The 20,990-nt window shown below is 39.4% G+C and overlaps 2 protein-coding genes across 2 annotated transcripts; both read right to left on the bottom strand.

Moving 5' to 3' along the window:
- Positions 1 to 1,756: 1,756 nt before the first annotated feature.
- Positions 1,757 to 4,117, bottom strand: LOC146559772 (caspase a-like). The gene is made up of 8 exons (XM_085243502.1): positions 4,074 to 4,117; positions 3,697 to 3,975; positions 3,537 to 3,619; positions 3,235 to 3,411; positions 2,908 to 3,145; positions 2,662 to 2,814; positions 2,424 to 2,533; positions 1,757 to 2,345 (listed from the first exon to the last, which is right to left on the bottom strand). Exons 1-8 carry the CDS (start codon positions 4,078 to 4,080, stop codon positions 2,241 to 2,243), a joined length of 1,152 nt encoding a protein of 383 aa, XP_085099628.1. The 5' UTR covers positions 4,081 to 4,117; the 3' UTR covers positions 1,757 to 2,240.
- A 3,276-nt stretch (positions 4,118 to 7,393) lies between these two features.
- Positions 7,394 to 11,743, bottom strand: LOC146559771 (caspase a-like). The gene is made up of 8 exons (XM_085243501.1): positions 11,619 to 11,743; positions 10,130 to 10,414; positions 9,918 to 10,012; positions 9,610 to 9,786; positions 9,254 to 9,503; positions 8,988 to 9,158; positions 8,621 to 8,730; positions 7,394 to 8,206 (listed from the first exon to the last, which is right to left on the bottom strand). Exons 1-8 carry the CDS (start codon positions 11,623 to 11,625, stop codon positions 8,102 to 8,104), a joined length of 1,200 nt encoding a protein of 399 aa, XP_085099627.1. The 5' UTR covers positions 11,626 to 11,743; the 3' UTR covers positions 7,394 to 8,101.
- Between the last annotated feature and the right edge of the window lie 9,247 nt (positions 11,744 to 20,990).

The raw sequence follows: 20,990 nt of genomic DNA, 5'->3' as shown, positions 1-20,990 counted from the left end.
AGCTAAAGAGAACTGATAAATGGTTAAAACAGGCTCATGAATATAGCTGTTATATGGACTGCTAACTAAACATTTTAGATGCATGTCTGAAATATAAACCCACTACCAACTGATTAAAGATTTAGGCAGTTTGCTACAAAGGTAGGCTGCATGCACTGAGCGTAAGAGATAAAGCAGTGCAGGTGTTTATAAGGTGGTGCTGAAGGGAATTATTTTTAACCCATCTAACAGGGTTTTGAGGGTGGGGGCTACATCAGATGGCCAAGGTTGAAAACCACCATCATACAGGATGTGGCCAAAACACTGCACAACTTTTAAAGGCACGAGCTCACGCTTTCTTTCCACCCAGTTAAGGATCTTTTGACCTATCTGTTGTCAGCTAGCCAATCATAAAAGTAAAGACATGCTCATCCCCAGATGAACAAGTTTAGGAAGCATCTAATGATTTCTTTGAATGTGAATGTGTTAATATGTCAGTAACTGTACTATAATAAGATGTTTTAAAATGCTCATTCCCACAGTCAAAAATGCTGCAGCCTGCTTAAAAAACTGAAAATCCCACTGGGCCCTCACAATCTTAAATCTTCACTCTAATTAAAATACAAAATAAAGTGATGTATTTCCTTAAAACTCTATTCAAAAAACATAAATAACAAGGGCTGTCAGGTATAAATTACTAAAGCTTTCTAGTCTATACAATGTGTTTAAATCAATGTATAACTCATCTGCCACTGGATCTTCAATAGAAAAACAGTAAATTTAGGTCACAGTAATTAGTAATATCACAAGCTAACCACCTCCTATTGGCAATTTTATTAAAACTTTTACATAAATAATTACATTTCTATAAATATGTAACTTTATATACTTGTAATTTCTATTATTGTAGCCCACCTGTAGATTAAAGATAATTAATGTGCAGTAATAAAAATCTGAGTTACTAACAAAATGCTTGTATTAAGCATAATTATATGTTGGACCAGTGGTCATAGACCCACATGATTCAATTCAATTAAATTTTATTTATATACCACCAAATCACAACAACAGTCTCCTCAAGGCGCTTTATATTGTAAGTTACACCCTACAATAATACAGAGAAAAACCCAACAATCATATGACCCCCTATGAGCAAGCACTTTGGTGACAGTGGGAAGGAAAAACTCCCTTTTAACAGGAAGAAACCTCCGGCAGAACCAGGCTCAGGGAGGGGCGGCCATCCTTCTCTCACCCGAAAGTTCTTTTTAGAACTTTCTGATAATAATGAATTACAGTAGTCCAGCCTAGTTTTTCAGCGTCACTCTGAGACAGGATATTTATAATTTTAGAGATGCTGCGCAAATGGAAGAAAGCAGTCCTAGATATTTGTTTAATATGTGCATTGAGGAACATATCCTGGTCAAAAATGACTCCAAGGTTCCTCACAGTGTTACTGGAGGCCAAGGTAATGCCATCCAGAGTAAGAATCTGGTTAGATACCATATTTCTAAGCTTTTCAGGGCCGAGTACAATAACCTCAGTTTTATCAGAATTAAGGAGCAGAAAGTTAGCGGCCATCCAGGTCTTTATGTCTTTACCGGTGAGTCGTTTGGTACCGGGCCGCGAGAGTTGAGGCTCAGGTGTGAAATGTATAGTTTTCAGGGTTTTTATCGGTTTTCAGCGTTATTTAGTTATCGTTTTTATCGTTTACTCGGTTTTCTTTGGTCTTTTCGCGTGTGTTATGAATAAATTTTCTTTTTTTCGGTACCGGTACTAGTTTTATTTTTGTTGTATTTATCCGCGACACCTTAAAGGCCGGTCCATGAAAATATTGTCGGGCATAAACCGGTCCGTGGCGCAAAAAAGGTTGGAGACCGCTGGTGTTAACATTTTAGTTAATACAAGATTCATTTACTGTAACTAAGGGCTCATTTACTTATTTAGACACATAACAGTAACAGTGATGACATTATAGACAAGAACAACTGATGAATGTAAATGATACACTCACTCATATAGCTACTAAAATGTCCAAACGTATTAAAAGTTGACAAAATCTCACATTCACTTTCACAAAGCAGTAAAAACAGAAACAAAGAAATCAATATTTTACATATAATTCACAATAATCAATGCATATCCCTCGTTATACTACAGATAAGTATGAATCCCTTATTACTAGGAAGTGATAATCCATGAAATCATTAATGTACTTATTAGCACTTATTATGTGTTTCCTTTGACCAAAATTCAATCCTGTCTCAGCGGCCTGGAAAGAGGTAGAAGCGCTTGGTTAGAGTGCATCTGTCTTTGGTTGGCATCTGTCTCAGTTTCTCAGAGGGAAAATCTTCAAAGCGTTGCATGACCTGTGTGATGAAAACATAACCAGTGACTGCATCTGTTTGCCTGCAGCACTATCACCAAACGAGTTTTCAGGTACTTACTTTTCTGAAGAGCTCGTCGATGTCGTCCTCATGAGAGCACGTGTTGAATACCTCCTTGATGAACTGGATCAGAAAAGACCCACGGTCTTCCTGTCTGTATGAAACAGTGTCTGCAGGAAATCATGTGAAAACTGAGAATGAGACTATGCTTGTGTGTTATTGGTGCAAATTTCAGATGCTTATCTTAATAATGTCAGAAATCTTTTGCATAATAAAACCCATCAGCAGACAAACTGACCTGGGGTGCTGGACAGAAGTGAAACGAAGTCCTTTTCTTTGTGCACATATCGAGTAGAGTCATCCACAATGCTGTTTTCATCAAAGCGGCTCTGTGACACATCATCACAGACCACTTTTGCACTGTCACTAACCATCACGGAGCCACCAGATTCTGCAACACACGCAGCATGCTTTTAATTCAGGTCCAAACTGTAGCTACGAGGACATTTGTGGATGTTGGTCAGATGAAATGATTGAAAGTCACCTCCTCTGCAGGCCTGGATGATGATGATCTTTGGTTTGTTTAGCAGTGCTGAGCATTTCTGTGAGCCCAAGTACTTGTAAATATTGTCAACAGGGAATTCATCTGGTTCCACTTCTTCTCTGTGATTGACACCGAGGACAATTCCCCGTTTCCCGTGAGACATAATCACCACAAACACACTGTCTGTCTCTTTGAGTTTGGGATGTTTGGAGAAATTCATCAGAGCCTCATCGATCATCTGATTGAACACAAAAAGTCCCAGCATCAGTTATTTTGTCACTCAGCCGTAATTTGCTAGGAAAGAATAAAAGATTAGTATTTAAATACCTTTCCAGTGAGATCTTTGTATTTGACCACTTCATAATGCAGAGATCGGAGAAGTTTATCCATGTTCTCCTCGTCAACTTCAGCTCCTTTTCGGGTTAATCTCTCATCAGAAAAATTTCGATTAGTGATTAGGAGGGCCACTCGACTGCTGATGGACTTTTCTGCCACAGGGTAAATCTAAAAATGCAAATGTAAAGACAGAATATTTACTGTTATAAATGTAAAATTTAAGTGTATAAACTTACAAAGTATTCCAAATTTGAATCTTGTTTGTTAAAAGTGTTTGAACAGTCATGACAAACATTTTTATCGTTCAGCTTTGTCCTCCAGAAAGAGTCAGTTGTGGCAATGAGTTTGGACGACCAGCTTTGCTCCTTCTGAGACGCTGCAGTTGGAAAAAGCAAAAGCACTGTTCAGACTTTATTCTGTACGATTTCCTTCTTCCAAACAGGGTGAACTCACCAGGAGGCTGACCACAGGACAGACCCAGCTCAGAGTAAAGTGTAGGATCTCTCTTCTCCAGGTGTTCGATCATCTTCCTGCTAGCTTTATCTCCTTTCCTCTTCACCATGTCGATGAGAGCACGGGCCATGTCTGCTTTGTTGCTGTTGTCTTCGAGCACAGAGTCTGTCTCTCCATCATTCAGCAAACCCTCTTCTAAAAGGTCATCCAGGAGCTGTTTAAGAAGGGCTTTTGATACCTTTTCAACAAACCGTCCTCTCACTCTGGCAAGCTCCTTATCTAGAGGGAAGAATGAGATCAAATAATCATGTCAAAATCAAAATCTATCACACATTAACACTTGGAAAGTGCATGGATCATGATAACTTCTGTCTTACCTGCCATCTTTCATAAACTTTACTTCACAAATTTGCAACCTGTGTCCTCCAGCATGTACAAATGATTGTGTGTTTGCCAAGATGTTTTATCTATTAATAGTTGTGTGGAAACCACGCTTCCATGGAAGTGGTTGTAATCAAGTCAAACTTGAAATGCAACATAAAATATTTTCTTTTTCTTCTGAGCAGTGGTCTCTTAGAAATGAAGTCATGACAAATATCTTTGTTTGCAAAGAACACATCTTTTATATTTTCTAAGAGTCATGTTCCTGAGCACCTCCTGCACTACTTGTGCTTTCTGTATGTTACCATTTGCAAACCTTTATGTGTGCTCATGTGTGCTGTTTTGGACAGCACTGCCTGATTTCCTAGGAACAAAGAGATGCCAATAAGTGGTTATAGAGCCGTTAATGAAATGTAAGATGTTTTTAAATTCAAGGATCAATTAGCTTTTGCATTTTTAACATTTTTATTTAAGCCTTAACTTGTATTGAACAAGAGTTCATAAACTCTTCTTCCTGTTTTAGTGCATAGGCAAGCTGCTGCTTTTGTGACAATGTTTCTTCTTACTTTCATAGGTTCATCTGCTGCACGTTAGGCATATAAACTCTCCAAAATTGCATTTATAACTTAATTTATTTTCAATTTATTTTCAGATAGTTTCACTCCTAACTTACACGCATTTTGTGTATACTGAATTATGATCAAAACAGCTTGCTTTAAAAAGAAGGCAGACATAAGGAACAGGAAGTAAAAGTGAAACTTGGGCTGCTGTCAAAGAAAACAGAAAGATGAGATAAAAGCAGTTTACCGACAGTATCAACATTTCTGTGTCCTTTGAATTACCACAACATGTCAAGTCATGTTTGAACTTGTCTGAACATTTCAACTCTACGATGTTTTAATGGCCAATATTATACGTTAATGACAAAAAATTAACAAAAAAACATAACCAGAGAAAAATCACCATCTCTCTTCATTTCATATAATAATTTTCTTTCCATCTACCGTTCCTTTGCTGAGTGTTTCCAATACACTGAACTATGCCTGTAGGGTTGACTGCATCAAGACCACAGATATTCTTATCATTGCAAGATCTCGAAGAAGAGAAGCAAGTTCAGTAAGTTTCAATTCACAAGTAATCCCCCTCCCTTCACCTGCCTTACTTGGAAGTGTCTGCTCTGGGAAACTATGAAAACATGCCTGTCTACAGGTCCTTCTCAAAAAATTTGCATATTGTGATAAAGTTAATTTTTTTCTGTAATGTACTGATAAACATTAGACTTTCATATATTTTAGATTCATTACACACAACTGAAGTAGTTCAAGCATTTCATTATTGATGATTTTGGCATACAGCTCATGAAAACCCAAAATTCCTATGTCAAACAATTAGCATATCATGAATAGGTTCTCTAAACGAGCTATTAACCTAATCATCTGAATCAGCGAATTAACTCTAAACACCTGCAAAAGATTCCTGAGGCTTTTAAAAACTCCCAGCCGGGTTCATTACTCAAAACCGCAATCATGGGTAAGACTGCCGACCTGACTGCTGTCCAGAAGGCCATCTTTGACACCCTCAAGCAAGAGGGTAAGACACAGAAAGAAATTTCTGAACGAATAGGCTGTTCCCAGAGTGCTGTATCAAGGCACCTCAGTGGGAAGTCTGTGGGAAGGAAAAAGTGTGGCAGAAAACGCTGCACAACGAGAAGAGGTGACCGGACCCTGAGGAAGATTGTGGAGAAGGACCGATTCCAGACCTTGGAGGACCTGCGGAAGCAGTCGGCTGAGTCTGGAGTAGAAACATCCAGAGCCACCGTGTACAGGCGTGTGCAGGAAATGGGCTACAGGTGCCGCATTCCCCAGGTCAAACCACTTTTGAACCAGAAACAGCAGCAGAAGCGCCTGACCTGGGCTTCAGAGAAGCAGCGCTGGACTGTTTCTCAGTGGTCCAAAGTACTTTTTTCGGATGAAAGCAACTTTTTCATGTCATTCGGAAATCAAGGTGCCAGAATCTGGAGGAAGACTGGGGAGAGGGAAATGGCAAAATGCCTGAAGTCCAGTGTCAAGTATCCACAGTCAGTGATGGTCTGGGGTGCCATGTCAGCTGCTGGTGTTGGTCCACTGTGTTTTATCAAGGGCAGGGTCAATGTAGCTAGCTATCAGGAGATTTTGGAGCACTTCATGCTTCCATCTGCTGAAAAGCTTTATGGAGATGAAGATTTCATTTTTCAGCACGACCTGGCACCTGCTCACAGTGCCAAAACCACTGGTAAATGGTTTACTGACCATGGTATTACTGTGCTCAATTGGCCTGCCAACTCTCCTGACCTGAACCCCATAAAGAATCTGTGGGATATTGTGAAGAGAAAGTTGAGAGACGCAAGACCCAACACTCTGGATGAGCTTAAGGCCGCTATCGAAGCATCCTGGGCCTCCATAACACCTCAGCAGTGCCACAGGCTGATTGCCTCCATGCCACGCCGCATTGAAGCAGTCATTTCTGCAAAAGGATTCCCGACCAAGTATTGAGTGCATAACTGAACATAATTATTTGAAGGTTGACTTTTTTTTTGTATTAAAAACACTTTTCTTTTATTGGTCAGATGAAATATGCTACTTTTTTGAGATAGGAATTTTGGGTTTTCATGAGCTGTATGCCAAAATCATCAATATTAAAACAATAAAAGGCTTGAACTACTTCAGTTGTGTGTAATGAATCTAAAATATATGAAAGTCTACTGTTTATCAGTACATTACAGAAAATAATGAACTTTATCACTATATGCTAATTTTTTGAGAAGGACCTGTATGTGTCAGGCTGGGTCTTAGGCTTCACCTCCTTCTGAAAGTCTCGGGCATCCCCAGGTGTGGGGGCTATTTCCCCCACCACACTCCCTGTCAGTGGCTGGTGCCCCTACCTGCTGGGGCATTGTAAGGACTGAAAATTAAAAAAGATCCTTTAAAAAAATCTTCTAAGCTATGACCATCAAGTGGAGCAGTATAGCAAAAGCCCTAAACCAGTATACCAGTTGTCACCTCAGGGCAATTTATATTGTAGGCTAAAGGTCCTATGATATAAACAAACAAACAAGCACAATTACAGTCAGATGACCCCCTTTGAACAAGCACTTAACACCAGTGGATTCTTTTTTAACAGGAAGATGTGGCGACAAGGGCAGAGATGAGAAGAATTGAGAGCAAGACACTGTAGGAGAGAGAGGCAGAGTGTAGTAACTCCTTAAGTTAAATGCAGCAGTGGTGTATGAATCCAAAGAGAGAGAAAGGCAGTGAGTGGAAAATAAAAGCAAAGCGCATTTTATTTTTATTTCTTTATTTTTGTATAGCATGAAAACACAGCAACAGTTATGTCAGGATACTTTACATGTTACTCTAGAATAATAGAAAAAAAATAATACAAAGAAAACAGAGAAAAGCTAACAATCATATGGACTCCTATGCAAACAAGAGGTTTAGCGACAGTGGGAAGGAAAAACTCCCTTATAACAGGAAGAAAGCCCTAGCAGAACCAGGTTGAGGGAGGGGTGTCCATCTTCTGCAAAGATGGTGTGAAGGGAGGAAGATAGGACAAAGACATGCTGTGGAAGAGAGTATGTCTGTCCCTCTCTGACCCTGTTTCTGCTGGACGTCTCTTCCAGTTCGTCCATCCAACCGTCTCCAATTGCCACATAGAGGATATTTCATGTTGATGTGTTTTGTGTGCATGGGTCTCACATGAAGCTAGAAATGTCATCAGGATTTTTTTTTAACAAAGGAGACAGACAGATGGCAGCTTTGTTTCATTCTTTTAAAATTTTTATTATCATTGTATTTTCCATCTGTTTGTAGCTATTTTGCATCTTATTGTGGCCATTTTTGTCTAACTGTGAGATCATATCATCTTTTTGCTTCTAGGTTTGCATCTCTTTGTAGTTCTTTGGAAATGATAAAATGACCTAACTCTGAGCACTAAAAACATCAATTGAAATGGCAGCAAAGTTGAGTTACATAACTGTAAAAATATCTCAGAGGCCTGGAAAGAAGTAGAAGCGTCTTGTCAGTGTGCATCTGTCTTTTGTTGGCATCTGTCTCCTGTTTTGAACACTGAAGTCTTCAAAGCGTTGCATCACCTGTATGATTAAAATGATGTACGACATTATCACAGTAATAATGTACAACATTATCACACTAATGACACGAGAACAAAGTAATTACTGCTTGACTATAGCAATACAACTTTCCACATGTTCCAGAAACATAAGTGACAGATATGGCACTTATTGATTCCTGTAAGCGTAACTTCCAGGAGATGAAAAATGCTTTGAAAGCCTTCTTTTGGGCCATACTCTGCAAACTTTTTAACCTTTTATTATTTTACTTTTAATACTGTACATGCACTATTTCCCAGTGATAATTGAAGTGTAATTTAAATATTGCTTTAACGTAACTGTCCACATAAATGTCACAAGCAGTATCAACATGGTTGTGAAGTAATGAGACTTGCTTCCAATAAGTATAAAACAATTTACACTTGCAGCGCTTACTTTTCTGAAGAGCTCCTCGACGTCGTCTTGATGTGCAAAGGTGTTGAAAACCTGAACAATGTACTGTATGAGGATAGACCCTTGATTCCTGTCTCTATATGACACAGTATCTGCAGAAAGAAAATTCAGAGACAGAAATTGGATACAGGTTTTTTTTTTTTTTTAGCATCTCTGTGCTGAAGAGAAAACTGATTGTGAGAAAGACCACAGGAACACTCACGTTTCTCAAAATGTATTTCGTTAAATAAATAAATAATTTTTTTTTTTTTTGGGGGGGGGGGGGGGGGGTGTTATCATTGCAGATTCATGTGTGTCATCACTGTGTGTGTGTGTCACTAAGTTTTAATAATTGCCTAGCTACACTGACCTGGAGTGCAGGAGAGAAGAGAAATGAAGTCTTTTTCCTTGTGTACACATCGTAGAGTGTCGTCTTCTAAGCCCTCTTCATCAGCACATAGGGATGGACTTGGCTGTTTCACGTCATCACAGACCAGATCTGGCTTTGCACAGTCACTAACAAGCACACCTCCTCTCTCCTCTGAAACATATGCAATGTACTTGTAAGATAAGAAGACTCCAGCAAATCTATAACTTAAGCCTTTTTTTGTAACTGTAAGAACAGAAGGTGATCACCTCCTCTGCAGGCCTGGATGATGATGATCTTGGGTTTGTTCAGAAGTGCAGGACACTTGTCTGAGCTCAACTGCTTGTAAATGTTGTTCACCTCATACGCATCTTGTTCCTCATTATCACAAATGGGTTCTTTGCAGTCGACACCAAGGACTGCTCCTAGCTTCCCGTGAGACATTATAACCACCAACACACTGTCTGTATCTTTGAGTTTTGGATGTTTGGAGAAGTCAATTAGAGCCTTATTAATTGCCTGTATAAGAACATAACAAAAAAAAAAGTCAAGGCATAACTTCCTGTATCTCAAAACAAACCAGACATAAAATTTTTCCCCAGATTTTCCCTTTTAATAAAAATACCTTTCCTGTGAGATTTGTGTATTTCACCACTTCATAACCCAGAGCAGAGAGCAGCTTCCTCATGTTCTCCTCATCTTTCTCAGCTCCATTTCTATTGAATTTCCCATCAGTAAACTTCATGTTAGTGATCAGCAGAGCTACGCGATTTTTAAAGGCGTCTTTGGTCACATGGTAAATCTGCAAAACAAAAATAAAGGGAAAAAAGTTGAAAAATCTATCTTGTGTCTCAACATTAACTTTAATAAGAAAACACTTTATTTCTTATTATCAAACTGAGATATTTTGCATGAGGTTTGTGAATGACTCACACTTTTATCATCCATTTTCATCTTCCAGAATTTCTCAGTCGTGTGGATCAGTGTATCTGACCATTCTGGTGGCTCCCGAGGATCTGGAGCTGAGGCTGACAAAACAGATTATTGCTTGAAATAATGTATTTTATTCTGTTTGTACCTGTGTGATCATTACATTATCTTCTGCACTATATTTTTTAATAAAAATATTTTTTAAGGTTTCTCACCTGCCTGAGAAGGCTGACTGCAAGACAAACCAAGCTTTTCGTAAAGAGAAGAGTCTCTACTTTTAAGGTGAACGATCATCTTGCTGCTGGCTCGGTCTCCTTTTTTCCTCACAGTGTCAATGAGACAGCGCGCCTTATCAGCCCTGCTGTCATTCTCTTCAAGTATTGACTCGCTCTCCATATCATTCAGCACACCATCTTCTACGAGGTCGTCAAGCAGCATCTTTATAACCGCTTTGGACACACTCGTCAGAAAGTCTGACCGTACCCTGCCAAGCTCCTTATCTAGAATAGAGAATATGTCATTTTAGAAATGTTTAGAAAGATTGCTGACCTTTGAAAACTTTTCGTCTCAAACTAAATGGGCGATGTATACATGTTGCTGTTTTTATTTAATATATCGAATACGTTGAGGGGGGGGGGGGGGGGGGGTTGCTCGGTTTGAGCCTTTTCAGCTGTATTATCGTCTTTGGACGCTTCACTTTGTGGTGGGGAGCAGTAACGCATAACACATGTCAGCATCACTACAAACTGCGGTTTTCACAATGACTCTAAAAGTTGAATAGTCTTTTTTTTTTTAATTAAAAGCAAACATTGCGATCTATGTACAGATTTATTGCTTTGTAACAAAGTAAAATATATTAGTTGTATCTAATAATCCGGCATCTTAATGCAGTTAACGGTGAAAGACCCACATTTACAGAATGATCCCCTGAGATATTAGCGCTAATCTACAACATTTCATGTGCATGAATCACTTCAGCATTTCTAACTCTGGTTCCGTACAAAGACTGAATGTTTGCGCACTACGTAGGACATCCTGCCTTGTTATAACGCCCGGTATTCTTCGGATTGACGGAGGAAATGGCTGATATGTCCTTCTTCCTCATAAAGTGCGGAGTAAAAACGAAGCTACTGTTTTAATGCATAACGAAACCATTACCGATGCCTGTCGTCAACATACAAATTTGGATATTTTAATAAAGAACAAACAAAACAAAACAAACTTTATATGCTATCCTGTCGCACTTTGGAAATGTGTGACCTCCCATCTTTAGAAGTTGTACTTAAAGAACAGCCTCCGTGGATTCAGTGTGTATACATAACGCAAATAGTTGTCAACAAAGAAACTTAAACCCTCGCTCTCTCATCTCTGAAAACCTTCCACTAGAAGATTTTTTCAACAACAGACATCCGGGCGGGAATAGTTTTCCGGGGTGCAAAACGAAAGTATGAATCCAATCTGGCATAAACATAGTATGAAAATAACAAATGTCGAATCACACTATTCAAACTTTTCTCTGACAAACACTTTTGTTTTGTCGAAAGTGTAAGAATACATATTTTCCGCCGCTGTCTTCCGCAAAACGTTCGTAACACAACCCAGTGGTGGTAAACACTTTATGCCTATTGTGCTGCATTCCTGCTCGCTGGCTAAACTCATATATGACAACGTAGAACAAAATGCATTTAGTCCGTGTGCTCTTACCTGCCATTCCTCAAAACTTGTGTGGCCAACCTGCTTAAATTGCTGCTGACTTTAACCTGATTATGCTTGCGTAATGTTTGCTATCAGAGATGAACGATATAAGGCTCCTCCTTTCCGCATATGACCTACATAGTAGTACCGCACAGTGCATAAATTTCTGTATAAAAGTCAGAGCAGGCCTGTGGTGCTCCTACTTTGATGTGAGTAACCCGGATCATTAAACTGTACCTTATAATGGCTAAAACTATACTGTAACATTATAAAACACCGTGGCACCCATGCTAACCATTCACTTGGGAGCCATAACAAACAAACAAAACGAACAAACAAAAAACATAAACAAAAAAACCGTCATGCGCTATAAAGGTCCACATGTCATTGTACATGCAAATGAATCATACTATATAATAAACACACAAGCTCATTTACTGTCGTTAAGATTTAATTCAACTAGATTATAAAATGATCTTAACGTAAACAGATTGTAATTCTCATCCATCACATGCAAAAAATAATGTACAGAGGAACCTGGAAACATTACAGTTTTATGTTCATGCACATTTGAGAGCACAAATAGATTGTTTTTCTGATTGTCACGTTGGCAAAATATAAAAGCATCATATAATAGTGCTCTAGAGTGTAAAAAAAAAATTAAGATACAGTATTATATCTTTAGATGTGATCATTCATGTTGATATTATTGCTTTGAAAAGTAATGATGATGAAAGATGAGCATGTTCACTGCACATCTCTTTATTTCACAAAGTCTCGGCAGTAGGGATGAGTGTTCACGAGGTTTTCGTTTCCTCCTGTGGATAAAAACATAAATACGAAAAATCAGGTAACGGTAAAAAAAAAAAAAAAAACATGGTGCCAAACAACAATGCGTAGAGATTAAACATAACCTAAGTGGCATCAACCAAAGTCAAAGCCTGATAGATCCTATTTCTGTATTTCAGTGTCAAAGTACAACATCAGTTTGTGACTCTATAAAATCAGGGTTAAAGCCTCCTTTTGCTCATATGTGTTGATAAGCTCCACTGATGTATCCCATCTCACCTGGTCAGACAGTCAGACCCAGCTCAGCGAAAAGCATAGGATCTCTTTTTTGAAGGTGACGAATCAACTTGTTGCTGGCTAGATCTCCTTTTTTCCTCACAGTGTCAATGAGGCAGCGCGCCTTGTCGGCTCGGTTCTTGTTCTCCTCAACTATTGACTCTCTCTCTCCATCATTCAAGATGCCATCCTCCAAAATGTCATCCAGGAGCTGGTTAAGAAGAGGGTTGGAGGTCTTTTCAACAAACTTACTCCTCACCCGCACAAGCATCGAGCTTGCGCTTTCTAGGAGAAAGAAAATCCCATTTATCAGGTTTAAGATGATTCAACACAAACTAACGTAACAACTTGAATAATTTGCTCTCATTTTGACTTCTTAAGGTGACTTCAAGTGGTAAAAAATTAGTCAACACGCTTGTACACAGATTGAAACACATCTGTGATTTAGAAAGCTCAGTTCTCAGCTGTCTGACCAGTGTTTGTTTGAATTTTTTGGAGAACTGCAAGTTTGAGCAGTGATCTCTTTATAAAGCTCTGTTTGGTTTGCATTAGATTTTACAGGTGTACCTGATTTGAGATTTAATTAATATTTTAGTGCTGCATATTAAAAGCACTCCAGTGGCGTGCTTCCCATCTGAAAACACAAGATATTTCTAAAAATATTTCCTTTTCGAGATAAATGCAGCTAATTTATAACTAAATGTAACTTTTAAAATCTGTGTTGATATATTCTGGCCAGTGATCTTCATCCCGCGCTGTGTGGATATGTAAACCGATTATTAAAAAAAGTGGGTGGGCAGTACAAAAGTGAAACTACAAACGATTTCGCGCTGAAAAAAGGAGGGAAAAGAATACAAATAAAATAAAAAGCAGAACAATTAACAGTATCACGTCATTTCCTCTAAGGGCATCACTTGGGCCAATGCGTTTTGTGAAAACACAATCTCTGCGGATACTAAACAGGATTTAGATCGGAGGAGGATCTCCTTTGCTTTTCACTCTGCAGCTGTGCCAAAAAATGACAGCAGAGCTTTTAACCGGTGGTTTGCCTTACTACCAGGTCAAGTTTGATTTCATCCTGAGCTCTGGCAACGAATAATTAATGACTAAGAGAGAGAGAAGAAAAAAGAGAGAAAAAATGAAGTTTTCAATTAGCAGTCAGATCCGTGTTCGCTATAGCCATTCTCCAACTTCCTCAACCCGTGCTGCTTGTTTGTATTAATTGCGTGTGATTTAAAACTTCAGTTATGTGTTCATGTGTTCACATTTGAGTAGCTACAACTTGCTTTAGATGACAAATCGCCTTACCTGCCATTGCGCCAGAACCTCAAATCACTCGAGTTAACCTCCAAACAGCTGAGCGGCGTCCCAGCACGCATAGGTATAGTACGAGTCAATACAAGTTCTTTCGAGTGCTTTTTTGCCTCAAGAGGTCGCCAAAGCATAGCGTTCTTCCTCACATACGTTACATTTTACGGTAGTGTATGTTGGCGCAACGTTGCATCCGGTCACATCCCTACCTTTCTACTGGTACCTATTCATAAATGCAGCATATACACTGACCACTTCATTTGGTACACCTCGCATGGCTGTTTGCTTTCTATTTTGGTGAACATTTGACATATTCGAAAACTTTTTGGAGGAAGGCGTGGAGTTAGGTTTTTTTTAATTTTTTTTTTAAATGGATAGAGATGTTTAATTTACGTGTGAGATGATTTTAATAACGAAACAACTGATTCCAGAAGTCAAACAAGCCACCATTTCTTTTCACTCAAATGGTGACAACATGGGTTTGAAGTATTTTGGCTCCATCTAGTGGACAAATACATTCAAAACATCGAAATGACTTTAAAGGAATACATTTCTACATTTTGAACTGGTTAAAGATAAGTTTTTGTTTGTTTGTCTGTTTGTTTTTTAAGTATTCATTAAAACAAAAAGTAAAAATATTTTCTTTTGCTAATGAAGCAGCTTCACACAAAGCATACAGGGAGTGCAGAATTATTAGGCAAGTTGTATTTTTGAGGAATAATTTTATTATTGAACAACAACCATGTTCTCAATGAACCCAAAAAACTCATTAATATCAAAGCTGAATGTTTTTGGAAGTAGTTTTTAGTTTGTTTTTAGTTTTAGCTATTTTAGGGGGATATCTGTGTGTGCAGGTGACTATTACTGTGCATAATTATTAGGCAACTTAACAAAAAACAAATATATACCCATTTCAATTATTTATTTTTACCAGTGACACCAATATAACATCTCCACATTCACAAATATACATTTCTGACATTCAAAAACAAAACAAAAACAAATCAGCGACCAATATAGCCACCTTTCTTTGCAAGGACACTCAAAAGCCTGCCATCCATGGATTCTGTCAGTGTTTTGATCTGTTCACCATCAACATTGCGTGCAGCAGCAACCACAGCCTCCCAGACACTGTTCAGAGAGGTGTACTGTTTTCCCTCCTTGTAAATCTCACATCTGATGATGGACCACAGGTTCTCAATGGGGTTCAGATCAGGTGAACAAGGAGGCCATGTCATTAGTTTTTCTTCTTTTATACCCTTTCTTGCCAGCCACGCTGTGGAGTACTTGGACGCGTGTGATGGAGCATTGTCCTGCATGATAATCATGTTTTTCTTGAAGGATGCAGACTTCTTCCTGTACCACTGCTTGAAGAAGGTGTCTTCCAGAAACTGGCAGTAGGACTGGGAGTTGAGCTTGACTCCATCCTCAACCCGAAAAGGCCCCACAAGCTCATCTTTGATGATACCAGCCCAAACCAGTACTCCACCTCCACCTTGCTGGCGTCTGAGTCGGACTGGAGCTCTCTGCCCTTTACCAATCCAGCCACGGGCCCATCCATCTGGCCCATCAAGACTCACTCTCATTTCATCAGTCCATAAAACCTTAGAAAAACCAGTCTTGAGATATTTCTTGGCCCAGTCTTGACGTTTCAGCTTGTGTGTCTTGTTCAGTGGTGGTCGTCTTTCAGCTTTTCTTACCTTGGCCATGTCTCTGAGTATTGCACACCTTGTGCTTTTGGGCACTCCAGTGATGTTGCAGCTCTGAAATATGGCCAAACTGGTGGCAAGTGGCATCTTGGCAGCTGCACGCTTGACTTTTCTCAGTTCATGGGCAGTTATTTTGCGCCTTGGTTTTTCCACACACTTCTTGCGACCCTGTTGACTATTTTGAATGAAACGCTTGATTGTTCGATGATCACGCTTCAGAAGCTTTGCAATTTTGAGACTGCTGCATCCCCAAGATATCTCACTATTTTTGACTTTTCTGAGCCTGTCAAGTCCTTCTTTTGACCCATTTTGCCAAAGGAAAGGACGTTGCCTAATAATTATGCACACCTGATATAGGGTGTTGATGTCATTAGACCACACCCCTTCTCATTACAGAGATGCACATCACCTAATATGCTTAATTGGTAGTAGGCTTTCGAGCCTATACAGCTTGGAGTAAGACAACATGCATGAAGAGGATGATGTGGACAAAATACTCATTTGCCTAATAATTCTGCACTCCCTGTATAGACACAAAGCACAAATTATTTACACTCATGGGAAAAAGAAGATTTTCACAAGATTACTCACAGTACACCCTTACTTCCATATGAATTCAGAGGATATGTAGCAGTCAGGTGCTCTTAATCAGATTCACTTGATTGATCGTCAGTAAGTCTGAGCACATCAATAAAGACAGACATTTGCTATTCTGGCGCATTCAAGTGTGCGTCAACAAAATCTTGCCTGGAGTGGACATCACAGCATCACAGTCCTTAGGACTTTTTTTTTTTTAACCTCATTCCATCCAGATTGAAGAAATTTTAATAAGTAACTGAGTTGTATAGTATTATCTTTCAGAGAAGCCAGTGGTTACCTCATTGATGCAAGGGTATGTTGTGCCTGTGGTATAGCTTGTATGGTAGTCTTTCTTGGTTTTGTATTATCTTTGTCTGTATACGGTGGCTGGGAAGTGCAAGTGATTACATCCTTGCATTACATACTTTAGGTTCATTTTCTGCAGGCAGGTTTCTGAAAGAGAACAGGCAGATTTAGAATATAACATGCAGCGTTCTATAGATGGATGCATTAAAAAAAAAAGGAAAAATTACATGTATGTGCTCACTTTCTAAACACTTTGTTACATTTATGATAAATGGATTAGAAAGTAGATAAAACACATTTATGTCGGCCTTGGCTCATAGTTCTTGTCTTTAAATTAACTTTGTATGTTTCAGGTACTGCACTCTCAAAGACTGAATGAACCAGCATTGCAGCCATGGGTCATTGTGAGCATCACAGGGAAGGTTGAAGCCGCCCACTGCACCTGTATGGCCGGAGTCGTGGAGACCTGCAGCCATGTCACTGCTCTTCTGTTTAAAGTAGAAGCAACAGTGTTGATCCGTGGCACAAGGACTGTTACAGATGAACCTGCATACTGGGTTTTGCCTGGTAATATGACCAAGATACAGCCAGAGGTTGGCCATAAGATAGACTTCTCCTCTTCAGCTGCCCAAAAAAAGGCTCTCGATCAAAACATAAACAGACCATCCGTATTGAAAGGTAAAAGGAGCCTTCCTCAAAAAAGAAAAATCCCGCCTGCTACTGTGGAGGAGTTGTCACTGCTATTGGATACTTTGCTGGAACGCAGTAAAGCTGTGGGTTGTGGGAATGACCCATAATGTTTTATCTAGGGGTCTAGATTTATGCCTGTAGTGCACTGCTGTGTAAATAATTTGCATTTACTGAATATGTACTGACTGAGTACCACTGTTCAAAAGTTGAATAAAGAAACAAACCAATTTTTGCCTTTTTAAAAAAAAAATTAAAACCACTTTATAGAAAATGACAAAATGTTTACACAAAATCATGACAGCGTTTACACGATATCACCCACTACTAACACTACTTAATTTACTGTATCTTTTGAAAAATTACCGCTATTTATACAGCACAAGACTTAAGAATATTTAACAAGAGCAAGTTTCATTTTTCCCTGGTTTTACTACCACACTGTTCACCAAAATGCAGCAAACCTTCACCATCTTATTCAGAAGGGTCACCTCTTCACCCTCACACGGAATAAGTAATCTGATTGGCATGGTGGTATGTTTGAAGCAGGGATTTCGGAGTGCTCATTGTGTAGCACTGGAACCCAGTCATGATGTGTTTAATCCATTTCATAGGCTGGTTTGCCTGCAATAATGCCAAATAATTAGCAACTCTATAAATACAACGTAGTTCTGCCAAATCACTCATTAGGATGTTTGTTCTAATTTCCTTCGCAAATAAAACTAATAGGCTATAAAGAGTCTTTCTGTGTGGAGTTTGCATGTTCTCCCCGTGTTTGCGTGGGTTCTCTCCGGGTACTCCGGCTTCCTCCCACCGTCCAAAGACATGCAACTTGTGGGGATAGGTTAATTGGATAATCCAAATTGCCACTAGGTGTGAATGTGCGAGTGAATGTGAGTGTGAATGGTTGTCTGTCCCTATGTGTTAGCCCTGCGACAGACTGGCGACCTGTCCAGGGTGTACCCTGCCTCTCGCCCTATGACAGCTGGGATAGGCTCCAGCGCCCCCCGCGACCCTGAAAAGGATAAGCGGAAGCGAATGGATGGATGGATGGCTATAAAGAGTGATATGAACATAGAGGGCCAAAACTTTCACTGGCAGCTGGTAGAAATAGAGCTCACTCTCTCTGAGGTTGAAGGGGTAGCCCCAAAATCTGCCAGAGGGGTTAACGGATGCTGGCTGAACCCTACAAAGATGCATTTGTGTGACTTGCGCTGGAGTCGCAGAACTCCTGTAGCTGGTTACAGGGGTCTGGGCGAGCAGGATCAGGTGGGCAGGTCTGGGATCCATGTTCTTAAAGAAAAGAGAGAAAGTCTTTCTGGAAAAAAAAAAGCTAGGGTTGATAACTAATTTATCAGTTAAATTTAAGCCTAAATGTTAGATTATGCAGCCTGTATGTCTTGCCATACTGAACGTTACAAAAGCACAAGTTTAACTAAGCACATTAGTAAGGTTTAACAGATTTTTCACATATACACACTCACATACACACATAGGCGCGTGCACGGGCGCAGGCGCGCACACACCCGTGGACCAGAACAGATGGCATTTTTTGGCCATAAAAACAAGTAAAAACTTTTTTCTTTTGCTTAAAATGAGAAAAGTGTTATTGATGATAAAAATTATATATTTATAACAATTAGATATTTTTTTGAAAATTAAAGAGTTATGAAATATGATAATTTTTATTAATATGATATTGTTTATTAATATGTTATTTTTATGGCTACCATATGTTTTATTGCTTCCTTTATTACTTCCGTGGTCATAAATACTTTTATTGGGGGTCATAAATCACTTGTTTGACATAAGGGGTTTGATATCGATCTTAAATATGATCAACCTATCTCTAATGATCGGCTATGTACCACAGGCCTTCAAGCTAGCTGTAGTTAAACCTTTACTCAAAAAGCCATCTCTAGACCCAGCAGTCTTAGCTAATTATAGGCCAATCTCCAACCTTCCTTTCATATCAAAAATCCTTGAAAGAGTAGTTGTCAAACAGCTAACAGATCATCTGCAGAGGAATGGTTTATTTGAAGAGTTTCAGTCAGTCAGAGCTCATCACAGCACAGAAACAGCTTTAGTGAAGGTTACAAATGATCTTCTTATGGCCTCTGACAGTGGACTCATCTCTGTGCTTGTCCTGCTAGACCTTAGTGCAGCATTCAATACTGTCGACCATAATATCCTATTAGAGCGATTAGAACATGCTGTAGGTATTACAGGTACTGCACTGCAGTGGTTTGTATCATATCTATCTAATAGACTCCAGTTTGTGCATGTAAATGGAGAGTCCTCTTCACACACTGAGGTTAATTATGGAGTTCCACAGGGTTCAGTGCTAGGACCAATTCTGTTTACATTATACATGCTTCCCTTAGGCAGTATCATTAGAAGACATAGCATACATTTTCACTGCTATGCAGATGACACCCAGCTCTATCTGTCCATGAAGCCAGATAACACACACCAATTAGTTAAACTGCAGGAATGTCTTAAAGACATAAAGACCTGGATGGCTGCTAACTTTCTGCTTCTTAATTCAAATCAAACTGAGGTTATTGTACTCGGCCCTGAAAATCTTAGAAATATAGTATCTAACCAGATTCTTACTCTGGATGGCATTACCTTGGCCTCCAGTAACGCTGTGAGGAACCTTGGAGTCATTTTTGACCAGGATATGTCCTTCAATGCACATATTAAACAAATATGTAAGACTGCGTTCTTCCATTTGCGCAACATCTCTAAAATTAGAAATATCCTGTCTCAGAGTGACGCTGAAAAACTAGTTCATGCATTTATTACTTCCAGGCTGGACTACTGTAATTCATTATTATCAGGATGTCCAAAAAACTCACTGAAAAGCCTTCAGCTAATCCAAAATGCTGCAGCAAGAGTACTGACAGGGACTAGAAGGAGAGAGCATATTTCTCCTGTTTTGGCTTCCCTTCATTGGCTTCCTGTTAAATCCAGAATTGAATTCAAAATCCTGCTCTTCACATACAAGGTCTTAAATAATCAGGCCCCATCTTATCTTAATGACCTTGTAGTACCATATCACCCTATTAGAGCACTTCGCTCTCACTCTGCAGGCCTACTTGTTGTTCCTAGAGTATTTAAAAGTAGAATGGGAGGAAGAGCCTTCAGTTTTCAGGCCCCTCTTCTGTGGAACCAGCTTCCAGTTTGGATTCAGGAGACAGACACTATCTCTACTTTCAAGATTAGGCTTAAAACTTTCCTTTTTGCTAAAGCATATAGTTAGGGCTGGACCAGGTGACCCTGAATCCTCCCTTAGTTATGCTGCAATAGACGTAGGCTGCCGGGGGATTCCCATGATGCATTGAGTTTTTCCTTTCCAGTCACCTTTCTCACTCACTATGTGTTAATAGACCTCTCTGCATTGAATCATATCTGTTATTAATCTCTGTCTCTCTTCCACAGCATGTCTTTCATCCTGTCTTCCTTCTCTCACCCCAACCGGTCGCAGCAGATGGCCGCCCCTCCCTGAGCTTGGTTCTGCCGGAGGTTTCTTCCTGTTAAAAGGGAGTTTTTCCTTCCCACTGTTGCCAAAGTGCTTGCTCATAGGGGGTCATATGATTGGTGGGTTTTTCTCTGTATCTATGTATCTAGGTGACTTATGTTGTGATTTGGCGCTATATAAATAAAATTGAATTGAATTGAATTGAATATCCCTCTTTCTGTGCAGCAAGCAACAGGCGCA

Source organism: Mchenga conophoros, linkage group LG14 (assembly GCF_057382185.1).
Source record: "Mchenga conophoros isolate Kocher_MC1m ecotype Shallow Benthic linkage group LG14, M_conophoros_male_GT1.1, whole genome shotgun sequence".
In the NCBI taxonomy this organism is placed as follows: Eukaryota; Metazoa; Chordata; class Actinopteri; order Cichliformes; family Cichlidae; genus Mchenga; species Mchenga conophoros.
The sequence above is the reverse complement of the archived record's forward strand: the minus strand, read 5'-3'. Positions and strand labels throughout refer to the sequence as shown.

What these genes read in the sequence shown, in the direction of transcription:
- LOC146559772 (XM_085243502.1), bottom strand. An exon ending in ACAAAGATCTCACTGGAAAG is followed by an intron (nt 3,146 to 3,234) that starts GTATTTAAATAC and finishes GTGTTCAATCAG; the next exon opens with ATGATCGATGAGGCTCTGAT. An exon ending in ACTTCTGTCCAGCACCCCAG is followed by an intron (nt 2,534 to 2,661) that starts GTCAGTTTGTCT and finishes GATTTCCTGCAG; the next exon opens with ACACTGTTTCATACAGACAG.
- LOC146559771 (XM_085243501.1), bottom strand. An exon ending in TCTTCTCTCCTGCACTCCAG is followed by an intron (nt 8,731 to 8,987) that starts GTCAGTGTAGCT and finishes TTCTTTCTGCAG; the next exon opens with ATACTGTGTCATATAGAGAC. An exon ending in TCGAGGAGCTCTTCAGAAAA is followed by an intron (nt 8,207 to 8,620) that starts GTAAGCGCTGCA and finishes TTAATCATACAG; the next exon opens with GTGATGCAACGCTTTGAAGA.